General features: G+C 46.6%; 1 protein-coding gene across 2 annotated transcripts in view; it reads left to right on the top strand.

Annotated features, from left to right (window-relative positions):
• Positions 1-26,329, top strand: part of SLC38A3 (solute carrier family 38 member 3) — a 558,646-nt gene that overhangs the window by 360,346 nt on the left and 171,971 nt on the right. For both annotated transcript variants that reach the window (XM_069644136.1, XM_069644135.1), the window contains exon 5: positions 2,717-2,790. In XM_069644136.1, the coding sequence (XP_069500237.1) occupies positions 2,717-2,790 (74 nt within the window). The remainder of the gene's footprint in view (positions 1-2,716; positions 2,791-26,329) is intronic.

The raw sequence follows: 26,329 nt of genomic DNA, 5'->3' as shown, positions 1-26,329 counted from the left end.
CCGTCTTCTTTCTTCAAGAAAAGGTACTGTCCCACTCGTAGGTACTCACCTGGTTGCTTGCTTTGCTGAATCGAGCTTTCTGTGACACATTGAGGTGGACAACTCAAGTGTGTTCTCCCAGGCCTAAGGACCCTGGTCCTTTGTTCTACAATCCTTCACGGGGTCTACCTGACCTCCCTGAACCACCTTTAAACTAAACATTTTACTTACCTGCAACACAGAAGAAACCTGCTATTTTTGTCAACTTTGACAGCATCCGTTTCCTTTATTTTGCTGTCCAGGGACCCTGGTTCCCCAGTGCCGCCTCTGACTCTTGAGACTCTTATCCCTAGATAGGGTTGGACTTCTTAAAGTATAGGCTTCTGAAATGTACCTACCAGTATCTATGTTGGGTTACTAATGTTGGTTGCAAGAATTGATTTACTACTCTGACTACTTACCTGTATTCATCTAAAGTCTACTATTGCCTTGAGTAATGCTTAAATGTCTTACTGTATAAATGTGAATAGGTTTACTTACCTGTAATTCCAATATTACGTTAGTTGCCTTATTGTTCATAATAAATAACCATATTTGTGTACATCTATTATGTACAAGTGTATTCTTGACTATAGGTGTTCCCTGAGTTCTTTGTACTTACTGACAGCCCTTCTCTCTGCTAGACTAAGCCTGGCTGCTCAGCCATTGCTACCAAACATTTTAGGTGGTTCAGGCCAAATCTAATAATTGGAGCCTTGTACACCTAAGATTGAGTCTTCTCTAGTCCTACCATAGGCGGTCTTTAGTAAAACTCCCTAACACCTATGCACAGGGTTTCCAAAGAAATTATTCTAGGAATGCAAACATTATTCAAGACATACAGAATCCGTGTTTACCTTTGGTAAATATTTGAGAGGGACAGTCGTGCAAACAACCTCACAAAAGTTTGAGGGGAGTAGTTTATGGCCGTTTAATATGGCCCCTTGTTGTGTTGCAAACGGATGTGTGTAGCTGCTTGTAAACACAACCCAAACAATGTTTTATTTTTTATTTTAATCAAGTGTAGGTTGTAATTCTTATGTTTTTCAATGTTAGTTTGTGTGCACTTTTCGCGCGATATGTTTTTCACCAAATGTTTATTCCTAAATATATGTTGTGGTTGTAGGTGCTGGTGGGGGCAAGGAAGTGGGGGGGGGGGTGGACTAAAGGGAAGGTTTGGGGGTGACCAACCCATTAAAGTAAAAAAAAAATTGTGAAAAACATATCAAGGAAAAGTGCACACGAATAAAATTTACGGAGAACTGTGTCGGTTGTCGTCCCAATTACCCTCCACACTTTCTTGGAAAAAATGAGCCACTAAATTATGGAGATTCCATTTTAAGGGAACAGGCAAGCTTCTCACACACATAGACACCACCACACCGCACATTTTCCCCATTCTGCAACGTTAATTTGTTACCTACCAAAATATCATGCTCTTTTTCTGTGCCAGTTTCTGTGAAGCCCTTCAGGCAATGTGTTGTGGTCTGAGCATGTTTTGATAAATGCTTGCATTCACGACGTGAATGGGAGCTTTCAGTTAGTTAAACCTCAGTGACTGTCTAATTCTGATCCTAAATGGAATACTGTATCAGCTCACACTTTCTCAGCATGACAATACATCATGCTTGAGGTGTTAGCAATAACTCTGAATCATTTCAACTATAAGATGATATCAGTAGTAGATAAATTGTCCCCTTCAAGGTCTAGAATAGATCTTTCAAACAATTGTCAATCCCAGAGTTTATCTGTGACTTGCTATTATTAAAAAGCAAGGGAGTGCAATTGGAGCGCCAGTGGAGGAAATGTGGGTCCCAGGAGGTGTAAGGTGGGTAATGTCCTTTTCCAATTGTCACAAGCAGCAATATAAAAAAATCTATAACATCTATGAAAATATTTTATTTTGCTGTATATTTTATATTTTGCTAATAAGGATGCACAACCAGACACTATACAATTTGTGTGGCTATGTTGGCCCTGAGGAGAAGTTATACATAAAACATGATTATCTTCCACACTGACATTGTAGAGAACCAAGACGGCAACTGACCAAGTTTTGAGTACAATTGAACAAAAACAACAGTAAATGATGGGTCTACCCTGACCTTGAGGAGAATCTATGTTGAGTAAATTAAATAAAAATCTAAGGCTAAAACATGTACAGTACCAAGGATAATAAAAAGATAAGTGATCCAGGGACGCTTTGAATTATTCAGTTTACTGAAGCACATACTATGTGAACACAGAGAAGATTCACAACCATCATTGCTATGAAGAAACAAAGATGATATAATGAGCCTGTGAAGCAACTTACACAAAATTACATATGGCTGTCTTAAATTAAAATGTTTATCAAGCAAATACCGCACATTTGTTGTGTGTATGTTTTTTCCTTGTTTATAACTTACTGTAAATGTTGCAACATAGGTGACAATTGCATGGTCAAAGATAAATACTATCTTGTCTGGCAGGAGTGTGGGAGAAGGAATTAAGTGAAAATTGGAAGCATACATCATGCTGTTGATGTCCTGTTTGGTTTTGAGACCTATTGTGAACTCACTTACTAGATGTGCCTGTTAAGCAAGAGAGAGAGGATATGCATACCTCTCCCTTCGTCCTCCTTTCAGTTGTTTGCTATCTTCATATCCACACAAAACTGCTTCTTAACCTACCCCCTATCTTTGTGTCCCTCCTGTAGCTTCCTCCTCACTGCAGTAGCCTTGCTGTCCAGCTACTCCATCCACCTGCTGCTGAAATCCTCAGGGATTGTGGGTAAGTGCTTTTGACACAGATACAAAAATATAAGAATATAAGAAGTCTAGGTGAATACGGGCAAAATTATTGGTCTGATTAATATGCTTTTATACTGTACTGAATCACCACTGTGGTAATACCGGAGCCCCGAGACGTATCTGTGCAGTGGCAGTCTGTTCCCCCATCTGTGGGGAATCACAGGCCTAATTGTGTCAATGGGGTGCTACTACATCTCCCTGCACATTTAGGCCTCCATGGGTGGACTTCAGGAGGCACCCTGGCTCCACTGCACATGCCCCTCAGGAACCAGGAAGCTCTCTCTGGTTCCTGTTGTGTTGACTGGTAGTCGGAGGACCATTGTAACAGGCGGACCAGGACTGGGGCTGCAGGTAAGGAAAACTGTTTTATTTTTTGTATGAATGTAAGTTTGTAGGTATTTTGTCTTCTGATTGTGCGAGGGAGGAGGCTACAGAAGAACGTGGGAGCACGTGTGCAGCCACAACATACCATATTTTACTGGGTGCAAAGATAAAGCCAAAATGATAAGTGTTATTACGTCACAAGCCTGGACTATGTTGCTGACCCACTGTGGATATATATTCTTACTGTGACATGGCGTGTTTTAATGATCATCAAGAATAAAGCAATCCTATTACGTGTTATATGCATGTCTAGACTGTCCTAAGTGTTATCATGAGGTTAGACTGGCCTAATTTGGTGCAACCAGTCTGGATATATTTTCTGATGTGGCATTGCATGTTTTACCTCCATCAAGGGTAAAGCCAGTATGAGTGTTCTTACATGGCTAAACTGGCCTATTGTGGAGCAACCTGTCTTGATATGTTTTGTTGTTGTGGCATGGCATTTTTACTGGCAAAGCCAGGAGTAGTATCTTCTTACGTGGGGATACTGACATATATTGGAAGAGCCAGCCTGGGCATGTTTTATTGTAGTATCATTGCTGGCAATATGCACAAAGCAAACTTGTATTTTCTGATATGGGAATGCAGGCCAATATTGGTACAGAAATCATGCAAATGTATAGGTACATCCAGCCTGAAAATAATTGTATTCTGGCATATACTACGGGAAAAGGCATCATGAAAATACATCAGAAAATGCTCTTGTGCACTGTTGTTCACTTTCATCTATTGTTGTTTTTGCATATGAGACCCTACAAAACTAGTTGTAAACTGTGTGACTTTTTACCCAATTTCTTCAGAAAAGTGTGCTGTAAGAATGCTCCATTTTACACCATTATTTCAAAAAATGTTCTGGGGGGGGTCCCCTGTGTCACAGTTGGTTGGTTCTTGCTTCCTCGCTTCGCTTGATCCCGCCCACACGTTTGTGGGAAATATTTATGCACCTCCAATTAAAACATTCACCATCAACCACTGCCCATCAGAGCATCATCACGAACATGAGCACCCGTCTCCACCAATCAGGAAGCTTGGAATGGGGCATTATTAGCATGTATAACACATTTAACAGATGCTATCTCATGTAGTGCTCATCCCCCAGTCTGCATTCTGTAATTCATTTCAGTAAAATAATGACTTACGGCCACTAGCCGCATCACATCCCAAGCACAGGAGATGAAGAGAACGTTAAAAGTCTCCCGGGACAACAGATCTGGTTTGGACAAGGGGTTGGGGGGTGGGTTCAAGTTGGGGTGGGTGGGTAAGGGGGTGGCGAGGGTTGGGGCTTGTTTGCAATGTTCTCATTGAAAAAATGCAAATAAAAAATTAAAGTTTAAAAAAAATAATAATGTATTCAGGTACTTTCTTGGTCCTCCGTCTCTGCTGCACTTCCTTGTGTACTCTGCCTGCAATGGAAAGATCAAAGGAGATCATTTAAGCTCCCTTATTACTGTTCTACCAGGAACTGAGCTAGTATTTCTTTCTGCAAAGACATTCTCATCTTTTTTAAAATGGTTAGATCCCTAGATCTACTTTGCCGGGGAGCTAATGGTGATGTTCAGGTCAGGGGTGGGCAGGGATGGGGTGGTAAAGGCATGACAGGCTTCGGAAATGGGCTTGCGAAAGGGAACCATTACCAGCTGATAATTGCCCTCTCCTCAGATGGTTATTGGCAAAATTCACGGGTTCCTGGAAGATAAAAAGAGTTGGGCTAATACGCCCGAACACTGGTAGTTGTAAGAGTGCCGAGTTAGGGTTTGCTGAGTAAAATGAATGAAAAATGACGGGCTGATATGCCCTAAATTGTATTAGAAAGATTCACTCTAATTAAGCGAGATAACTGTATCATACCTTTTAAAGCAATAACTAACAATGGCGTTGGACAAATGCAAAAGTTATGACGATAAATACGTCGGAGAACTACTTGAAAAAGCAACTTTTCTGGGAGGCCCCGCGGAAGCCACTACTAACATCACGAACTGGGATGAGCTAAGCAATATGAAGAAAAGACTAATAAGAACTGAGCTTCATGGCTCCATTATGCTTGAGTACCTGAGAAAAGGAACATTACCTCAAGGTTTGGTCGTGAGAAATGAGCCAAGGCTCTTTCTAGATAACCCAAGGTTTATACTAGAATGGAGCTATGTGGCCAATAAATGCGGCCGGGACTGGCTGATTTTGATAATAGATACTGCCACAGAAATGACAGAGAAAATACTGATTGACCTTAAGAAACTTGAGGAAGAAATACAGAAAACCATCCCCATTGACCTCTATAAAAAAAAAGTTGATGGTCTCTTGATGGAGATGAACATCTTCAAAGAAGACACTTTGCGTGAACGGGTAAGAAGAATGAATAAAGATCTTACAAACTTCAGCCATGAGAAGGCCTTCCCGTACACACAAGAAATGTATTTCACCCAAGAACCAACCAATGATACCCCGACTCAAGGGGGACAGGGAAGGAAAAAAGTGTCTTTTAGAAATACCTCCTTCAGTTCAAGCGATGGACGTATATTTGGAGATAACACCTCACACCGTGGTCGACCCAATCGACGCAATATGAGGAGAGAAAACAACTCTAGAGGCCGGAGAGGCAATAGGGGAGAGGGGAATCAGGGAGGTAGACCACACGACCAACAACATTTTTTAGAGAAGGCCGTGGAGGCCTGGGATCTGGAACCCCGGGTCACTCGAAGCATGGCAGCCTTGTGGTGAACCTTTCAGACTACCAACCCACAGAACAAGAAATGCAGGTCTTGGAGAAAGGGATGGGCTTTGTGCCGACAAATTTACATAGCCCATTCACGTTCCGACAGGAATTCAGCCAGTTCATGAGGAAAATCCATCTACACCAATTCTTTGAGGACCACGCTTAAGAACAAGAGACCTCTGAATCAGGCCTTTGTAATAAATCCACCTTCTGTATGCCAACAGCAGCCCAGACTCCAGGAGCATTGGTATTCCAAAAACGGGTTCTCAAAGAGATCAAAACCCTAGAACAACAAGCCAAAGGAAAAAAGATCTTCCACAACATCAGCAACAATGAATCCCATGCTATTAAACAACTGTCTAACAATCAAGAAATCGTAATACGCAGGACAGACAAAGGAGGTGCTACAGTGATTCTAAATTGAGCAGATTACATAAGGGAATGCAATCGTCAACTGTTGGACCTCACAAGCTACCAACAACTCACAGAGGATCCCACACCACGCCTATTGAAAACGATTACCCACAAAGCTCTAAAAGCAAAAGAAAGAGGCTGGATTAGTCAGAAAGAATGTGACTTTCTCTTTCTTATCAAAGACAAACCCCAGATTCCACAATTTTATATCTTACCAAAAATACACAAGGCGATGGTCAATCCACCGGGGAGACCAATAGTCTCAGGGGTGAACTCCGTCTTAGAACCCTTATCGCGATTTGCAGATAAATTCCTTCAACCAATGGTGAAGAAGATGACCTCATTTTTACTGGACACCACGCAAATTATATATGAAGTGGAAGATTTTGATTTTGATCCACAAACTGAGTTTCTGGTGCGGTTAGATGTAGTGGCTCTGTACACTAGTATTCCCCAACAATTGTCTTTGGAGGTGCTAGAAGAAAAACTCTTAAGAGACCATACTGTCAAGAACACCCCCGTCTCCTTCATCGTATGGTGTGCGGAAATGGCCCTAGTGGAAAGCTATTTCCACTTTAATGGCGAATTTTTCAAAACAGATACAAGGGACAGCCATGGACGCCACCCTGGCGCCGAGTGTGGCTAACCTGTACATGGAGGGTTTCGAAATGAACATCATCATGAACGATTCCAATCCATTCAAAAGCCACATTAGAAAATGGCGACGATACATAGATGATATTTTTATCATCTGGACTGGCAATAAACATGAACTGGAGCACTTCTTCAAGTGGATTAACCTGCAGAATGGATTCATGAAATTTACACATCAATTCAGTACAATCTCTCTAGACTTTCTAGACATTACCATCTGTGTCGAACCTGAGACAAAAAAACTGCACGTGAAACCATTTAATAAAACAACAGATAGAAACTCCTTGTTACACTACTCCAGTTTTCACCCCCGCCATGTACGTAATAATTTACCATTGGGACAGTTTCTAAAACTGAAAAGGAACACCACCAAAAGTACAGACTACCAGACAGAAGCAGCCAAAATGAAAGACAAATTGGAGAACAGAGGCTATCCGAGAAAGATCACCCAGGACGCCTGGAAACGGGCGAATAACAACAATAGAGATGCCCTCCCAGAATATAGGGAACAACGGACACAGAAAGAAACAAATAAAAGACTCGTTTTTGTCAAAACCTACAACCATCTTTCGAATGGAATCAAAAGAATCATTGGTAAAAATTGGCACCTGTTGGAGAATAGTGACCACCCAATCGCAAGACCCATTATTGCCTTCAAAAGAATTCAGAATGTTAAAGAACACCTGACTAGAAACGACATCAGCAAGAAACCGATGAAGCAAAAGACATTACCACAACAATGGGGGTTCCCAGTATTGACGGGACATACACAATATGGAAATTGCTTATGCTGTACATCCACCTTTAAAAGTACAGCAGTAGACATTGGTCTGCCAACCCTGTGGCAACAGAAAAGCTTCACCAACTGCAATTCTAATATGGTCTGGTGCCCATGCAAAAAAATCTACGTGGGTAAAACGGATAGAAAAATCAAAATCCGGATTGGGGAACATAAAAGCTGCATAAGAAATAGGACTCGGAATGCACCCCTTGTAGACCATTGGATTGAGCACAACCACATGGTGGAAGATATCAGCTGGACAGTTCTATATAAACAGAGGTCAGGGTTGGATAGCAATAAAGACAAAAGAATCCTGTTGAAAAAAGAACAGCAGCTCATTTTTCTTACTGACAGTATGAATAAAGGACTCAACGAGAAAATCGATTGTTGGGTTTGAAGTGTAGAAATCATCAATACGGCAACTGAGTCCTACAATCAGGGCCCTTACCCGATGTGGCACCAGAATACTAATGAAGTGGACACTCAAAACGACGCTGTATATATGTTTATTTTTTTTACAAATCCACGTCTAAGTTGTTTTCTTCTCTCGCCCTGAATTGAATAGGGTATAAGAATAGAACCCACCCAGAGAATGCAGTGAAGATGAGCACCAGCTTGGTTGTTGCAATTCATTAAGGGTTAATCCCTTCACACTTAGGGTAGGCTGGTGCCATATACCCCTCTATCTCTCTTTTTGTTAGTATTGGCAAAATAGCACCTGGGGTGGCTATGGTCGCCAGTGACGATGCTGAAACAACTCCCATATTCTAAGATTTACAGTAGCCGCGGGCTCATCTTGCTCATCACCCACTCACCTTCAACCTCCCATCCACCGTGCATTTCTTAACAACAACAAAAAATACTGTCATTATTTACCTTTTCAGTCCCTGTCTCCATTGGCTTGATTCCACCTCTTTACTCTCTGAGAAGATAAAATAGACTATTTTATTTATTTATCTTTTTATCCTTTTTTTTTTTTACAGGCCAGTTGTCTTGGATTGTGCAAAAACACCCTGGGGGGTGCTTAATAGTTACAAGGGTTTCGTCCATGCGGCAAAGTTATAACACGAAAATTGGAACACTAGCCCAAGTTAGTGAATGTTAGTAACAGAGTCACATTAAGCCGTAGGAGTCCTCAAGAGGAGGGACACCACGTACGGGTGATGGGAGAATCCCTAATGGACAAGTGCATACACAGAAGACAAAAGGATAGAGGTGAATTCTAACACTGCCTATAGTTCCTCTAATTCCTAGGGGGCGCAGTTGGGCCGCTTATCTAAAAGATAATAGAATACCGGAAGGAAAAATCTACCAATTTTTAGTATGCACTTGTCTGTGACTGTGATTAGGGAATAGCAAGAGTGTCTCCTGTGGCCCAATGAAAGTCAAACACAGCATCTGTACAATGCGGGGTGTGAAATGACTTAGCGGTTCCGAGGGAATCGACTCGTGCCTGGAAAAATGGAGAGTCAGCATACGTCAATGCTACAAGCTACATTAGGAAGTGAGCTTCCTCCTAGATACGGGGTGATTTATTGTCAAACAACCTATGGCAGCAGCCTCATGCATGTGATTTAATCATTGTACTGTCATGGGTAGGCTGCAGCCTTATGAAAATGATATAAAGTGCTCATATGTAGTGTACTGTTGATGACATGGCATTTACTGGATTTTGTCATGTGTTAGACTGGAGAACCCACTGTAAATTGTATGGCTTGTTACCTAATTGTCAATTGTGTGGTAAAATGTCTCCACTGAATTATTCTGGGCTCCCACGCTGCGCTCTGTCGCTCGCGGTATTTAGGTGAAATATTTTGAACTCTCCACTCAAAATATTCATGAAATTCATGAAATTCACTGGATATTTGTCATGTTCTCCAGCATGGGGTCTGGCATGGATTCACATGCTCATGAATATTCCCCGTCGTCAGGTCGGGAATCCTCGGTATAGAAAAAAATCAGTATCAGTTTCGTTTCTGATCTGTCTTTCTTAGTAGTAACCAATCACTGGTCTCTGGGTCATACTGCCCCCAGCCAATGACTGCCCTCTCCCTAAGCCCCGCCTCTGGCAGCCATCCTCAGATTTTTACCGCACGTTCAAGTGTTGGGAGTCCTCGTGCTGTAGCTCTCGAGCTTTTGCTGCGTTTTCGCGCTTTTTCAGGTTAAATAGAGCCTCAAGCTCCACCGTTTCTACATCCGATCAACGGGGATCGTTTCGGAGTTTTCTACGCCCCTCAAGGGTGAAGTTTTCGTCGAGTTACGCTTTTGGAGGATTCCAGAAGTTCCGAGGCCTACCCCGGACATGGCCCAGGAGAAAGGAAGCTCGACGCCCGGGAAGCTGCTCAGGACCTGCTCTGGATGCCAGCTTCAGAATGTTTTCAAGGAGGACGAGCATTCGTTATGCCTCTACTGTCTCCATGAGGACAAGACGCACACGGAGAAGGACTGTGCGGTTTGTGGGAACATGTCGGAGCGGACCATGAAGGATCGCCACCTCCGTCTCGCCAACTGGCTGGAAGGGAAGAGCCTGTCGGGCGAGAAGAAGAAAAAGAAGTCCGAGCGGTCTTCTATGTCCTGTGAGGGTGCCCCGGCGATGGGGGCCCAACAAAAGGCTAAGCACCGCGAGTCCGCGGGCACCGGGAGCGCCGAACGGTCGGGCACCTTGGATGCCAGGCAGGGCGCACCCTCCCAGGCGCCATCAACCACGAGCCAACGCTCTGGCTCGGGTAAGAGGAAGTCCGAGAACCCGACGTAGCTTCTGGAGAGACGAGAAACTGGAGAGGCCCGGGTCGATCTTGAAGATTCCGGCAGAGGGGGAGCGAGGCTCGGACCCTCCCCCCAAGGTGAAGGCCCCAGGCGTCCAGAAGGTGGCGATGGCCTTAATTCACCCTGCTAAGACCTCGATTGAGGATGTTGCTGCGGCCCTGGCTCAGCCTGTGGAGGCTACACCAGTGGAGGTGCCCTCAGGACCCAGAGTCTCCCTGCCACCGCGGAGGGAGTCGTCTTTGAGGCCCATTGAGAAGACCCCCACGAAGTCCTTGTTGGAAAAGGTGGGGGAGGGGCTGGTGGCCATCGTGGATACGGACACGACCTCTGAAGAGCTCATCGAAGTCGTGGAAGAGGCCCAGCCCATCGGGAGCCCTCAAGAGCCCTCGCACCGGTCGTTTCCGGCGCCACAGGACACTTCGGCGGCCATTTTGTCAGCGATTCAGTCCTTATGCTCAGAGATAAGGACAAGGTTGCCCCTTCCCCGATGGAGGTACCTGAGCCAGACCCGACGGGGGAACCGTAGCCAGGACCTTCAGAGAGTCGACCGCATAAGAGGAGGAGGACGCATCCTACGCCACCTCTCCCACCTCTGCGGCCTGCTCTGCCTTCCCCCTGGTCTACTACCACGGGGATGATACAGGCACAGACACGGCTACGACAGGTACAGATGACGACGGAGGGGACGACAGGACATGTCCCCCGTCGCCCCCTGCTCGGGCGTCCTTGCCCGACGAGATCGGATCCTTTCATGCCATGATTTCAAGGGCATCCGAGCTTTTCCAGCTCTGCCCAGAAGAAAAGAAGAAAGAAGGGTTCCTTTACCAACGACGCGAGGCTAAAAGGAAGACGGTCCTCGCCGTACCGCTTCTTGATGACATCTGGGATGAGGGGCTCGCCCTCCTCAAGAACCCTGCCACGGCGCCGGCAAAGAGGGACCGGTACGAGAAGAAGTACCGAGTCCCCGACGCTGCCCCCTTGTGCCTTCGGGCACAACCTACCCCGGCGGCAAAGAAGAAAGCTGGGGGGGCATCGGCCTCGACATCAACTTCCCCGCCGGACGGCGAGGGCAGGAAGTTGGACACGATGGGACGACGGATCATCTCATATGCAGCGACGACTATCAAGGCGGCCAACACCCTGGCTATCGTAGCCCGCTACGACAGGGAGTTGTGGTTCAAAATCGCCCCTCTGTTAGACTTCCTTACGGACGCCAAAAGGGCTGAGGCCCTTGAAATCCTAAAGGAGGGGGAGATTGCTTCGGACCACGCCATCACGGTGGCAACGGACATCGCCGACACCGGTTTCCGTCAGTTGGGCAACAGCGTTTGCTTGAGACGACGAGGATGGCTCAAGGCCACGGATTTCCGCCAGGACGTACAAACCAAGGTTTTGGAAATGCCCTTCGACGGGAACAACCTTTTTGGGAAGGCGGTTGATGAGTCCCTTCAGGCCATCAAGACGTACACTGAGACTGCCCGTTCACTGGGAGTGCTCCAACAATGACGGCCGTCCTTTCGGAGCTCCGGAGGCAGACAAGATGCCTCCAAGGGATCCGGCAGTGGCTCCTCCACTTACCACCAAGCGGCAAGATCTTCGTCCCAGGAAGCCTACAGGGGACGTGGCAAGTCAGGTGGTGCCCGTCATCGTCGACAGGGAGGTCAAGGAGGCAAGGCGGCCTCCAAACAAGATTGAATCGTCCATGGGGTCGGGCCCCCGCTGAAGCACCCCGGTAGGAGGCCGGCTGGCGAGGTTCGTCAGCGTGTTGGAGTCCATTTCCACCGACCGCTGGGTGCTGGATGCCATGCCCCAAGGGCACGCCCTCGAGTTTCAGAAGAAGTGCCCTCGCATTCCACCCGTGGCCAGGAAGGAAAATCACGTCCCTCAACTACTGTTAGAAGTAAGGGCGATGTTCAAGAAGGGTGCCATCGAGCTTGTCCCAAAGAGGCTTCGGGGCTCCGAAGTTTACTCAAGGTACTTCCTCGTAAAAAAGAAGACAGGAGGATGGCGCCCCATCCTGGACCTACGACGACTGAACAAGTACATCAAGGCGCAGAAGTTCGTACTTCCACCCATTCTAAAAAGACACCGAAAAAGACACCGAAAGTTCCTCAGGTTCATGGTCCAAGGGCGGCACTACCAGTTCAAGGCCCTCCCATTCGGATTGAAGTCGGCACCCAGGGTGTTCACCAAGTGCCTCGCACCGGTGGCGGCGTGGCTGCGCCTACAGGGGATCCACGTCTACCCCTACCTGGACGACTGGCTCATCCGGGCAAGGACGAGGGAACTCACCGTGGAGCACACTGCGAAGACCATCCAGCTGCTCACGGACCTGGGATTCTCCATCAACTTTCCAAAATCCCACCTGGTTCCGTCGCAAGTCGCCCTGTTTCTGGGAGCCAAGCTCAACACAGTGGCGCGACTGGCCTCGCCGTCGGAGGAAAGGACCAGGACCATTCTGGGCAAGGTGCAGCGTCTGCTGGCCACGGACATGGCCAGGGTAAGATCTATCAAGTCCCGCCTCGGGATGATGTCCTCCTGCATTTATCTGGTGCGCCTTTGCAGGCTTCGGATGCGCCCCTTACAAGAGTTACTCGATGCCCGCTGGGTCCAGTCGACGGGCAGCTTCGAGGACAGGATCCCTTTCAACGAGACGTTCCGTCAGACGATCCGGTGGTGGGGTACCCGCTCCCATCTGGCGGCGGGCACAGACTTTCAGATCCCAGCTCACCAGGTGACGGTGACTACGGACGCCTCCCTGGAAGGTTGGGGAGCGCACACCGGAGATCTTCACGCGAGAGGCCTTTGGCTCCCGGAGGAGAAGTCACTCCACATCAACATTTTGGAGCTCCGCGCAGTGTTCTGGGCCCTCAGGTCTTTTCTTCCGTCCCTCAAGGGCAAGGTGGTGAGGATCTTCACAGACAACACCACCACGATGTTCTACATCCGGAAGCAGGGCAGGACCAGGTCTCTGGTGCCTCTTCATCTGGCAGGGATAAAAAACACGATCGCTGACTCACTCAGCAGGGAGCTGCGCTCTTGCCACGAGTGGGAGCTACGCCAGGATCAAGTGGATCGACTCTCCCGATGATCGGGTGAACCCCAAATCGATCTCTTCATGACGGCGACGAATTCCAAGTGCCAGAGGTTCGCCAGCAGGTTTCCCCAGCCGAGGAGCATGGGCGATGCTTTCTCGTTCCCCTGGGACGGCCTATTTCTTTATGCATTCCCTCCGCTGCCATTGCTACTCCGGCTCATCAACCAGCTCAAGAGGTCCCGGTGCAGGATGATCCTCATCGCACCGGCGTGGCCGAGACAGATCTGGTTCCCGGACCTTCTGGACTTGTCAACGTCCACACCAGTCAAGCTGCTGGCGGATGCAGACCTTCTCTCCAGAGAAGGAGGTGCCATTCTTCACCACAACTCGGAGTCGCTGAACTTGCAGGCCTGCCTCCTGCAGCACTAGAGTTTGGAGAGTACGACATCCCGGCGGACTGCAGAGAGGTTCTTGCAAAGGCCAGGGCGTCCTCAACTCTCAAGTGCTACGGACATAAATGGAAGAGGTTCCCTGTCTGGTGCCGTGCACAGAAGATTAACCCTCTGCGGATTACGGCCCAAGTACTGCCGTACCTACTGTTGCTGGCCAAATCTGGACTGGCTCACTCCATCAAAATACATCTGGCTGCAATCTCCCGATATACCAGGACTGCGGGATGGGCATCCTTGTGGTCTCATCGCCTGGTGAAAGAATTCATGAATGAACTATTCCGATCATTTCCACCGGTGAAGGCTCCTGCCCCAGCGTGGGAACTTACTGTGGTGCTGACCAGGCCCAGGGGGCCCCCATTCGAGCCTATGCATTTGGCGCCTCTGCACGATGAGTGGGAGAGATCCAGGCCCTATCTTGCAAGCCTCCATACTTGACTTTTCATGACACGAGGGTGGTGCTGAGGACACAACCCTCCTTTATGCCCAAGGTGCCGTCGGACTTCCACCTCAACGAGCCCTTGGTGTTGCCAGTTTTCTTCCCGTCGCCTTCGTCGCCGGCCGAGAGGACTTTGCACTCGCTGGATGTAGCTAGAGCGCTGAAGTTCCACGTGGACCGCACGAATAGTTTTCGGAAGACGTCACAGCTGTTTGTGAACTTTGGGACTGCGAATCAAGGGAAGGCTCTCTCGAAGACTTCCATTTCCAGATGGCTCTCCGGCTGCATCATGCACTGTCACCGGTTGACAAACCGACCGCTGCCCGGCCATCCGAGAGCCCATTCGACCAGAACGATCGCTGCTACCACGGCATTCCTGTCTGGTGTGCCCCTGCTAGACATCTGCAGGGCTGCAACGTGGAGGTCGACGCACACCTTCACAAGATTCTACTGCGTCGATCGGGACTCCAGGGAGGAGTCCAGGGTCGGCCAAGCAGTGCTGCGCAACCTCTTCGCCTAAGGTGAGCCTGGTGAGGAGGTAAGAGTTGCTTAATGTTGAGTTGTTGTATTGCTTAATGTTGAGCCTGTTGCCACCTCCCGTGGTTGTGCATGTGTGTACTGCTATGTATTCTCTTATTCATGAGCATGTGAATCCATGCCAGATCCCATGATGTTGTTCTCCAGCATGGGTCTGGCATGGATTCACATGCGAACCCTCCCGCCTACCCCTCTGCGGCTCTTCACTTGTCATACTTCCACTTTACGTGCTACCAAATCTGAGGATGGCTGCCAGAGGCGGGGCTTAGGGAGAGGGCAGTCATTGGCTGGGGGCAGTATGACCCAGAGACCACTGATTGGTTACAACTAAGAAAGACAGATCAGAAACGAAACTGATACTGATTTTTTTCTATACCGAGGATTCCCAGCCTGACGACGGGGAATATTCATGAGCATGTGAATCCATGCCAGACCCATGATGGAGAACAACAGTTACAGGTAAGTAACTTGTTCCTTATCATGTTTCCATAGAGAGACAATTATGAATTCTGGTTTTTCATCCCATTTTTCTTAAATACGGTGCCACAAAATACATGATTTCAGCACATTATTTAAGAAAAACATTATTGGGGGATCCAAACTTCATTGTTTTGAGCTCCCATGCTACGCTCGGTCGCGCGTGCTGATTTGAGGAAACGATTAGGAGCCTCCTCTGTAAACATTAACCATCCTGTGAGGGCTCACCCATGAATCGTTTAGAATCTTAGTGCCTCTTCAGGAGTTAGCTGCCCCACCTTCTCCCCGCATCAAAAGTTGCCTCACCACTCAATGGGAACTGAACAAAGGTATTTGAAGTCAAGGTTTTCCTCAGTCCTCAGTCCTCTCCACATGTTTTCCTCTACTCCAAATCTGGCCCTCGCACATTCAATAGCATCTATTCAAAATACTCTGTCTCTTTGCACAACTAATATGGCTACCAATTCTCCAGTTTGCCATTTGCTCCCATGAACTTGTTCATTGTCATCGCCTCTGTTTTACAGTAACATTGCACATCATCCTTCTGTTATTATTTCTTAAACATTCTCAGAACTAAACTTGTGCTCCCCTCAGTCTGCACCTGTGCACCAACCATTTTCCACTGTAGTTATTTTAACATCTGTAACGCTGTGCTTCTGTCTGGTAGTGGTTGGTTAGTTGGGCCTTCGTAGTCCTTGTTAAGGTCACACTGGGTCCTGCTGTGTACAGCATACATTGTGCTTCAAATTTGGCCTCACCTGGGACCTTAACCAGACCCTAGTAAGGCGCTTATACTCTAAGCACGTAGAGGTATAGAATAAAGTTGCCTTTACAGCGCCCTAATGCCCCAGGGCTAAGGTGCTCTACAAATGTAAAAAATAAATAAACAGGAAGCATTATAGAATGGGGGAGAGCTAAAACATATGTGCATGGTATATCATGGGTCTATATAGACTGTTACTACTTGTGACATTGCAGAAAAGGGGCACAGAATTATTTGGTGATTTACTTTTTGTCATTTATAACTCACCATAATGAAGTCTCTTCAGGGCCACAGGAGATATAATAATAATAATAATAATAATAATAATAATAATTTGTATTATTATTATTAGTAATAGTAATAATTTTTGTTATAACACACTTAATACTGACGAGGATTCTAAGCACAGACCCAGGATTCAAACCTGTGTTGCTCTGCGTCGTCTTGCTTATTATTATTATTAGGTTTTTATAGAACATACTCAAAACGCATAATCCGTGTCCCAGTTCATGAGTATTAAGTCCCACTCAGGGACAGCGGGGTCTTCATTTGGTGGGGGATGCACATTGAAGCCTTGTTCAAATAGGTGAGGCACAGGAAGGGGTCAGCAATTAGGCCTGTTCACAGCTAGACAAGGGGGTTTATTCCAGACCCTAGAAAACATGTAGGTATGACCTTCATTTGCATACAGGTATTTACAGTACAGTGACACACGTTCAGATTAGGAGGATTTCATGTGATTAATCCTGGGGGAGGATCAGGTGGGAAGTGGGTGTTTGAGACACGGATGGACTGGGAACCAAAAGAGGCCCTGGAAATAATGTTCAAAGTGGCCCCATATTACACATTTTCAGTATGTCCAACCCTTTTCCTATGAGAACATTTGGATATACCAGAGAAAAGAGACCCAAGGTGCAGAGGCCTACCGGGAAATCTCCAGAGGTCCCTATAGGCCAGTCCACCTCTGGCTTGAGATGTTCAGTATTCAAGGGCCTTCTTTTGTGGTTTTGTTGGGGCCGCCGATCTGATGGGAGCGCATATTGGAGGTTGGGATACCAGTATGTTTTCCCAAGCGCTTTGTTTTCACTGGAGGCTTATGGTCTCTTTATTATTGATTATCTATGGGTAATGGCAGGGCTTTAAGTGGGGTAAGCAATCGAGGGGGGGCCCTCATTTGGGGGCGTGGCCTAAAACGTACGCAAATCGTAAGGTATGCACACACACATATATATGCATGTTATATATCTGTGTGCGTACCTTACTATGGTTTGTGTACTTTGCAAGCCATCTTTTCTAAACATAGAAATATGTATTTCTATGTTTACAAAAGATGGCTTGCAAAGAACACAAACCATAGTAAGGTACGCACACAGATATGTAACATGCATATATATGTCTGTGTGCATACCTTACGGTTTGCCTACTTTTCAGGCCATTTTTTTAAAAAAACATTTCGGTTTTATAAAAGATGGCTTTGAAAGTACACAATTCAAGCCATCTTTTATAAAGCTTTGACTACGGACAAAATTGTCCGTCGGCAAAGCTTTATAAAAGATGGCTTGAATTGTGTACTTTTCAAGCCATCTTTCATAAACCTCGAAAAATATCAAGGAATCCCCAGGTTCGCCGAGGGTTAAAGACGCCTCGGCGACCTGGGGAAACAAAGGGACAGTAACTGCCTCTGGTGACCCCTCGCGCGAGAGGTCACCAGAGGCAGTTACTATGATTTACAGAAGTGGCAGCCAGGCACAGCATTGCTGTGGCTGGCTGCCACTTCTGTCAGATCGCCTGACTTCATGGCAGGCGCATATCCCGTCGCGGCTGCTGCCGCGACGGGATAATGCATCCCGCCAATGTTGCGTGTGGTGGGACGGGGGCCCCGGCAGGGCCCCGGCTCAGTCCCACTTTTTGGAGACTGCCGGGGCCCGGCCCCGGCAGGCCCCGGCCCACTTAAAGCCCTGGGTAATGGATGGTTTGTTGTAGATTAATCAGATGATTCGCTGCAAGGGTCCTGAGCACAATTCTTTGCTCGACTGGATGTCCGTAGAGCACATATGTGTGAGGCGGGCATGGTCTGCTGATGACCGTGTGAATTTTCTTTGCAAACTCTACTTGTGGAGATCCTCAGGCTAATTACCATGGCGACGTGCCTTTGGGTAATGCTTATGGTTCTTCCTCAACCTACCATTATACAAGCCCTTTCTACAATTGAATCTGCATAGCAGGCAGGTACAGCATCCCGAGATGGAAAGCAATCCGTCATTTGTCGACAGCACCATATCCGGATGTCGCAATGAAATATTGATTTACATGGATAGTTCAATGCAAATACAGTTGGCTGGTAACCAAGCAACCCTAATGAGGAAATTGACCCAGATATTGTTTTGGGAGTCAACGCAGGGTAAACATTATACAGTTGCACATGTATGAATGTATATAAGGGTTTTTTGCTTGTAGCAGACCAGGACCTCAGAGAGCTTTACAGCACCACTGCATGGAAGTAGATACATGCATAGATAATTTCCTTGGCAGAAGACACGGGGTTCATTGAGCTCTGCTTTCTTGCAATTGGCAGAAACTGGGAATTTAAGTGGCAGTGAAACATGGGCAGGTATACAGTTAGTGCAACCTTTTTCTATCTTGTTTTAAAGAAGCAAAATTAAAATCTTAACTTCCTGCCTCCCCATAGCAGTCTTGTATCGGGAAAAACTGATAAGAATGAGCTTGTCACCGCAAAAAATAGTAAAATTGGTTCTGGTTTTCAGAATGAGCAAAAATGTAACATACCATCGTCAAAGAAATTCATCATATATAAATGGTCTCATACATATTAATTATGACTATCCTGAAAATGTGACGCAATTTTTCTCTAGAGTGACAATCCCTATCCTGATTACCAATGTGGCTAGCCCCACCCATAATGCCCACCGACGTCATGATTCTCTGCCAAGGAAGGCAAACATGCGTTGATGTAGACTGCCACCACTACCATTGAATGGAGCCTCTCCGCCATCCTTCATCACTTCAGTCTATATAACGTGCATTCTGTAACAGTGAATGCATTGCTCTCCTTCCTGCTTTCACGACTTGCCTCTTATCTCTTATTTGTTCCCTCTCTGTGCAAGTATTCTGCAGACTCACAAGGTAAAGCAGTGATAACATTAAACACAATAGTTAAATCCTCTCAGACTGCTCCTTTAAAAAAAGTACATAAATATGTCAATCTTTTAAGCAGATCATCCACACTTGTCATTGTCTGTTGGCTTGTCTACAAACTTTTTCTCATACAAATACAAAAGTCAAATCAAAGTTTATAACAAGATCAAAACACAAAAAGCAATGCAGATTCAACCAAATGCACGTTAATAAATAGAAAAAAAACAAATACAGCCAAAAAAGTAATCCTAAAGATGGCAGTTACTCAAAGGAGCATCGTGGCAGGTTGATCGATATCGACCGATGTCTCGTTGCGCAAACATCCAAGTCGATGAACACATGTGAAAAAACAAGCAGCAATTGTGGTCCAGCCAACAGCTGATGTCCTATGTATTGGATGTGAATCTAGTACAGAACTCAAGCTGCAAAACAGTGTTACGAGTAAGAAACGTGTTTCTTCACTCTTCTACAAAATATACCCACTATTCTGTATGGTCCTTTTCCTCCATTTAATGACTGTTCAGTACATGGCCGTGGTCTTTATTTTCTGGATTTGGGTCCCGAGTGAGATTTCTTCCTTACTTTTCGTACTCTAACTTCCCCTCCATTGAGCCGGACTAGAGACACTCCTTCCTAACAGAACCATATATGTCTGAGTCTCCCATGGTGTCTTGCTACAGTCCCAAGTAATATCCTATCCTCACCCAGGTTAACAGGCCACAGGGATGCGGAAGAGAGAGTCACAATCAATCATCACAAAATGCTCAGTGTTTCCCACCAAACTATTGCTAACATGATGGATTATAGCTTCAGCGAAACAATTGGTCGAATTTAAAATAATATATATTTATTTATTTATTTAAACTTTTTTTGCTGCAAACATAACATACGTAGGGGTGAGTTTAGGTGAATAACTAATATGGTATTATGAGGGGCTGTGGTGGGGTCTCCCCCTGCATATTTGTGGCAACATAAACATTCTTTGAAAAGATTCCATGAAATCGTTTTCGACCCAAACAGTGCGACCAGTTCACATGGAACTGCTTCACTTCTTATAGCGTTATTTGCCTGAACATACCTCCTGTGCTGCCCTCTGCTCCATCTAGACTCCCTCTGCATTAATTCATTCCATGATACCATAGCGCCCTGTACAATGGTGCAGACACGTTTTTACACATCTGTAAAAGTGATTGCGTCAAAGTGTAATAACTAACCTTTTCCAGATGGGCAATGAACCTATGCATTACACAGGGTACATAGTGGACTTCATCTACCACAAAGGCCTGAATAACCAGACAATCATTTCTCTGCCATGGTTTGGCCTGACCACTTCTTCACCCCCTTTACCTCTCTTCAATAACACACAATCACTACGAAACCTTCTATTCGGGGCTTCACACTATGAATAGAAGGACAATAGCACACCTATGTGTGCCCTCTGTCTGGAATTTCAAAACACCTTTGCCAATTTAGGTAATTACACCAGCTTACGGTCAGCAAAACTGATACTATTGTACATCACAAAACCAGCAAATCATAACCAGAGGCTGCTCACATTGACTTTACTTCAAAAATAAGCCCCGTAAAAGAAAAGCTAGTGCCATCAACTTACGATAGAGATGCATGGGCTTCAATTGAAATGATCAGTTTACAAACACATCCTCCTAAACTTCAAAGCAATGTTTCTAGCTCAGCCATACCTTTGCTACCGACACGTCCATACCATCAAGAAATGCTGCCCGCTCGTTCCTACTTTCGAGCAGTTCTGCTTGCCGCTCCATACCTTCAAGCAATGGTTCCAGCTTGGCCATATATCCAAGCAACGGTTCCAGCTTGGTCATACATCAAAGCAATGCTTTTAGATTAGCCATACCTCTAAGCAACAATTCCATCTCGTCCATATCTAGAAGCAACATTTCTAGCTCGGCCATACCACCAACCAATACCTCCAGCTTGGCCATATCTCCAAGCAATGCTTCCCTCTGGGCCATACCTCCAAGCAATGCCTCCAGCTCTGCCGTACCTCCAAGCAAAGTTTCATGCTCGGCCATAACTCCAATCAGCGCTTCCAGTTCAGTCAGACCTCCAAGCAACGCCTCCAGCTCTGCCAAACCTAGAAGCAATGCACCCAGCTCTGTCATACCTCCAAATAATGCTTCCCTCTTGGCCAAACCTCCTAGAAATGCTAGCCTTGCCATACCTACAAGCAATAATTACAGCTCGAAATTACCTAGAAGCAATGCTTCCAGCTCGGCCATACCTCCAAGTAACGCTTCAATCTCGGCCATACCTAGGAGCAACGCTTCCAGCTCGGCCATAGTTAGAAACAATGCTCCCAGTTCGGCCATACCTAGAAGCAATGCTCCCAGCTTGGCCCTACCTAGAAGCAATGCTCCCAGCTTGGCCATACCTGGAGGCAAAACTTCCAGTGCAGCCATACCTAGATACAATGCTCTCAACTCGACCATAACTCCAAGTAACGCTTCCAGCTCAACAAAACCTAGAAACAATACTCCCAGCTCGGCCATACCTAGAAGCAATGCTCCTAGCTCGGCCATACCTAGAAGCAATGCTCCCAGCTTGGCCATAACTCCAAGTAACGCTTCAAACTTGGCCATACCTAAAAGCAATGCTTCTAGCTCGGCCATAGCTAGAAGCAATGCTCCCAGCTTGGCCATAACTCCAAGTAACGCTTCAAGCTCGGCCATACCTAGAAGCAATGCTCCCAGCTTGGCCATACCTAGAAGCAATGCTCCCAGCTTGGCCATACCTAGATACAATGTTCCCAGCTCGACCATAACCCCAAGCAATGCTTCAGGCTCAACAGAACCTAGAAACAAGGCTCCCAGCTCGGCCATACCTAGAATCAATGTTTCCAAATTGGCCATATATAGAATCAACGGTTCCAGCCCGGCCGTACCTAGAAGCAACACTTTCAACTCGGCCATTCCTAGAAGCAGTACTTTCCTCTTTGGCCGTACCTAGAAGCAATGCCCCAGGTCTGCAAAACCTAGAAACAATGCGTCCCTCTCTGCAAAATCTCCTAGAAATGCTTCTAGCCTGGCCGTACCTAAAAGCAACACTTCCTACTCGGCCGTTCCGAAAAGCAGTACTTTCCTCTTCGGCCATACCTAGAAGCAATGCCCAGGTCTGCAAAACCTAGAATCAATGCGTCCCTCTCTGCAAAATCTCCTAGAAATGCTTCTAGCGTGGCCATACCCAGAAGCAATGCTTTCATCTCGACCATTCCTCACAGCAATGCTTCCAGCTCGGTCATTACTCCAGGCAAAGCTTCCAGCTCAGCCATACCTTCAAGCAATGCTTCCAGCTCAGCCATACCTTCAAGCAATGCTTCCAGCTCGGCCATACCTAGAAGCAATGCTTCCAGCTTGGCCAGAACTCCAAGCAACACATCCAGCACGGCCAAACCTCCAAGCAACATTTCCAGCTCGGCCATACCTCCAAGCAACGCTTCCAGCACGGCCAGACCTTCAAGCAACATTTCCAGCTCAGTCATACCTCCAAGCAATGCTTCCAGTTTGGCCATACCTGGAGGTAACACTTCCAGCTCAGCCATACCTAGATACAATGCTCCCAACTCGGCCATACTTCCAAGCAACGCTTCCAGCACGGCCAAACCTCCAAGCAACATTTCCAGCTCAGTCATACCTCCAAGCAATGCTTCCAGCTTGGCCATACCTGGAGGTAACACTTCCAGCTCAGCCATACCTAGATACAATGCTCCCAACTCGACCATAACACCAAGTAACGCTTCCAGCTCAACAAAACCTAGAAACAATGCTCCCAGCTCGGCCATACCTAGAAGCAATGCTCCCAGCTTGGCCATACCTAGATACAATGTTCCCAGCTCGACCATAACCCCAAGCAATGCTTCAGGCTCAACAGAACCTAGAAACAAGGCTCCCAGCTCGGCCATACCTAGAATCAATGTTTCCAAATTGGCCATATATAGAATCAACGCTTCCAGCCCGGCCGTACCTAGAAGAAACACTTCCAACTCGGCCGTTCCTAGAAGCAGTACTTCCCGCTTGGGGCGTACCTAGAAGCAATACTTCCTGTTCGGCCATACCTAGAAGCAACGCCCCAGGTCTGCAAAACCTAGAAACAATGTGCCCCTCTCTGCAAAACCTCCTAGAAATGCTTCTAGCCCAGCCATACCTACAAGCAATGCTTTCATCTCGACCATACCTACAAGCAATGCTGCCAGCTCAGCCATTCCTCCAAGAAACGCTTCCAACTCGGCCATACCTCCAAGCAACACTTCCAGCTACGCCATACCTCCAAGTAACGTTTAGAGCTGGGCCATGCCTAGAAGCAACACTTCCAGCTTGGCCGTACCTAGAAGCAAAGCTTCCAGCTCAGCCATACCTTCAAGCAATGCTTCCAGCTCAGCCATACCTTCAAGCAATGCTTCCAGCTCGGCCATACCTAGAAGCAATGCTTCCAGCTTGGCCAGAACTCCAAGCAACACATCCAGCACGGCCAAACCTCCAAGCAACATTTCCAGCTCGGCCATACCTCCAAGCAACGCTTCCAGCACGGCCAGACCTTCAAGCAACATTTCCAGCTCAGTCATACCTCCAAGCAATGCTTCCAGTTTGGCCATACCTGGAGGTAACACTTCCAGCTCAGCCATACCTAGATACAATGCTCCCAACTCGGCCATACTTCCAAGCAACGCTTCCAGCACGGCCAAACCTCCAAGCAACATTTCCAGCTCAGTCATACCTCCAAGCAATGCTTCCAGCTTGGCCATACCTGGAGGTAACACTTCCAGCTCAGCCATACCTAGATACAATGCTCCCAACTCGACCATAACACCAAGTAACGCTTCCAGCTCAACAAAACCTAGAAACAATGCTCCCAGCTCGGCCATACCTAGAAGCAATGCTCCCAGCTTGGCCATACCTAGATACAATGTTCCCAGCTCGACCATAACTCCAAGCAATGCTTCAGGCTCAAACAGAACCTAGAAACAAGGCTCCCAGCTCGGCCATACCTAGAATCAACGCTTCTAAATTGGCCATACATAGAATCACCGCTTCCAGCCCGGCCGTACCTAGAAGCAACACTTTCAACTCGGCCATTCCTAGAAGCAGTACTTTCCTCTTTGGCCGTACCTAGAAGCAATGCCCCAGGTCTGCAAAACCTAGAAACAATGCGTCCCTCTCTGCAAAATCTCCTAGAAATGCTTCTAGCCTGGCCGTACCTAAAAGCAACACTTCCTACTCGGCCGTTCCGAAAAGCAGTACTTTCCTCTTCGGCCATACCTAGAAGCAATGCCCAGGTCTGCAAAACCTAGAATCAATGCGTCCCTCTCTGCAAAATCTCCTAGAAATGCTTCTAGCGTGGCCATACCCAGAAGCAATGCTTTCATCTCGACCATTCCTCACAGCAATGCTTCCAGCTCGGTCATTACTCCAGGCAATGCTTTCAGCTCAGCCATACCTACGAGCAAAGCTTCCAGCTCAGCCATACCTTCAAGCAATGCTTCCAGCTCGGCCATACCTAGGAGCAATGCTTCCAGCTTGGCCCTAACTCCAAGCAACGCATCCAGCACAGCCAAACCTCCAAGCAACATTTCCAGCTTGGCCATACCTCCAAGCAATGCTTCCAGTACGGCCAAACCTCCAAGCAACGCCTCCAGCTCTGCCATACCTCCAAGAAATGCTTCCAGTTCAGCCATACCTAGAAGCAATGCTTGCAGCTTGGCCATAACGCCAAGCAACGCATCCAGCACGGCCAAAACTCTAAGCAACATTGCCAGCTCAGCCATATCACTTTCTTTGAACCATGTTGCATATTTCAAGTGAAAGCAAATCAAAACATCTTTCCAGAAGTGCCCAGAATCACAATCTTCCTCCAAGGAATATATTATTCCTTCGAAAGATCTGAGTAACAATCTATGCTAGGACATGCTATATACAACTATCATGCTTCATCAGGCTTACTTTTTTTCCCCATCCTTTTTTATAACTTTACTTGTATGTATTGAGGGTACAGGTGTTTCAACTAGAAACATATACAAAAGCAACCAACAGTCAGAGGGGCAATGCTGAGTTATGGAGAGTACAATATCGGGAGCACGCAATGGAAGCAGGCCAGAAGCTGATGGCGGGTGAATGTTAAAGACTGGGACCATGCAAACACATACGTCAGAACTGGTCATGAATGGGTTAAAGTTTATAGTATAATATAGTAGAGAGCAGGAGGCAGAAAGGTGAGGGAGGAGGAGTGATGAGGGAGTAGGTAGAAAGAGAACCTTCATGGTTAATGATTTTGAGCTTCAGAACTCGAATGAGTTGACAGATTATTTAACTTGTAGGGTTCCAGTTCAGGTGGGCAAGGAGTGAAAACAAGCATAAGCGAGTGTAAGCAAAGGGAGGATGGTTTACAGAGGGATTATGGAGTGGGGGAGAGTGGGCAGTGAGGGGGCAGTGTAGAGAGAGATGGTGTCTGTTAGGTCGGAGGAGCAAGTCCAGGACCAGCAGTAGAAATGTAAGGAAAGATTGATTTCTAATTGGTTTCTAATTGCTCCAACAAGCCTGAAGAGGGCATTTTGGATGTAGTAGAAGAACAGGGAAGATTGTACATGATACGAGTGGCAAAACTGAGTGCCCTGTTGAGTGGAGATGAGGAGTAGAGAAGAACGCCAAGAAATTGGCAGGCACAGAAGTCCAGGTGACTAAGCACCAAGGTTTAAAAGAGGGTTTTTGTGAATTTATAAGTAAGGAGATTTTCCTGATTTTATACAGGTCGATCATTGCCACAGTGGTGGCTTAGATAATCCATCTATAAAGGTTATGACTGCGGTCAATAAGGACACCACAGTTGTGAGCCTTGGAGAGGGAGAGAGTAAATCAAGTGGAAATGAGATTAGTTGATGAAGTAGACAGGGGTGGACTGGTCTATAGGGAACTCTGGAGGTTTC

The sequence above is a fragment of the Ambystoma mexicanum genome, chromosome 2p (genome assembly GCF_040938575.1).
Source record: "Ambystoma mexicanum isolate Mex_15411 chromosome 2p, UKY_AmexF1_1, whole genome shotgun sequence".
Lineage (NCBI taxonomy): Eukaryota > Metazoa > Chordata > Amphibia > Caudata > Ambystomatidae > Ambystoma > Ambystoma mexicanum.
This window is presented reverse-complemented; position numbering and strand designations above follow the sequence as displayed.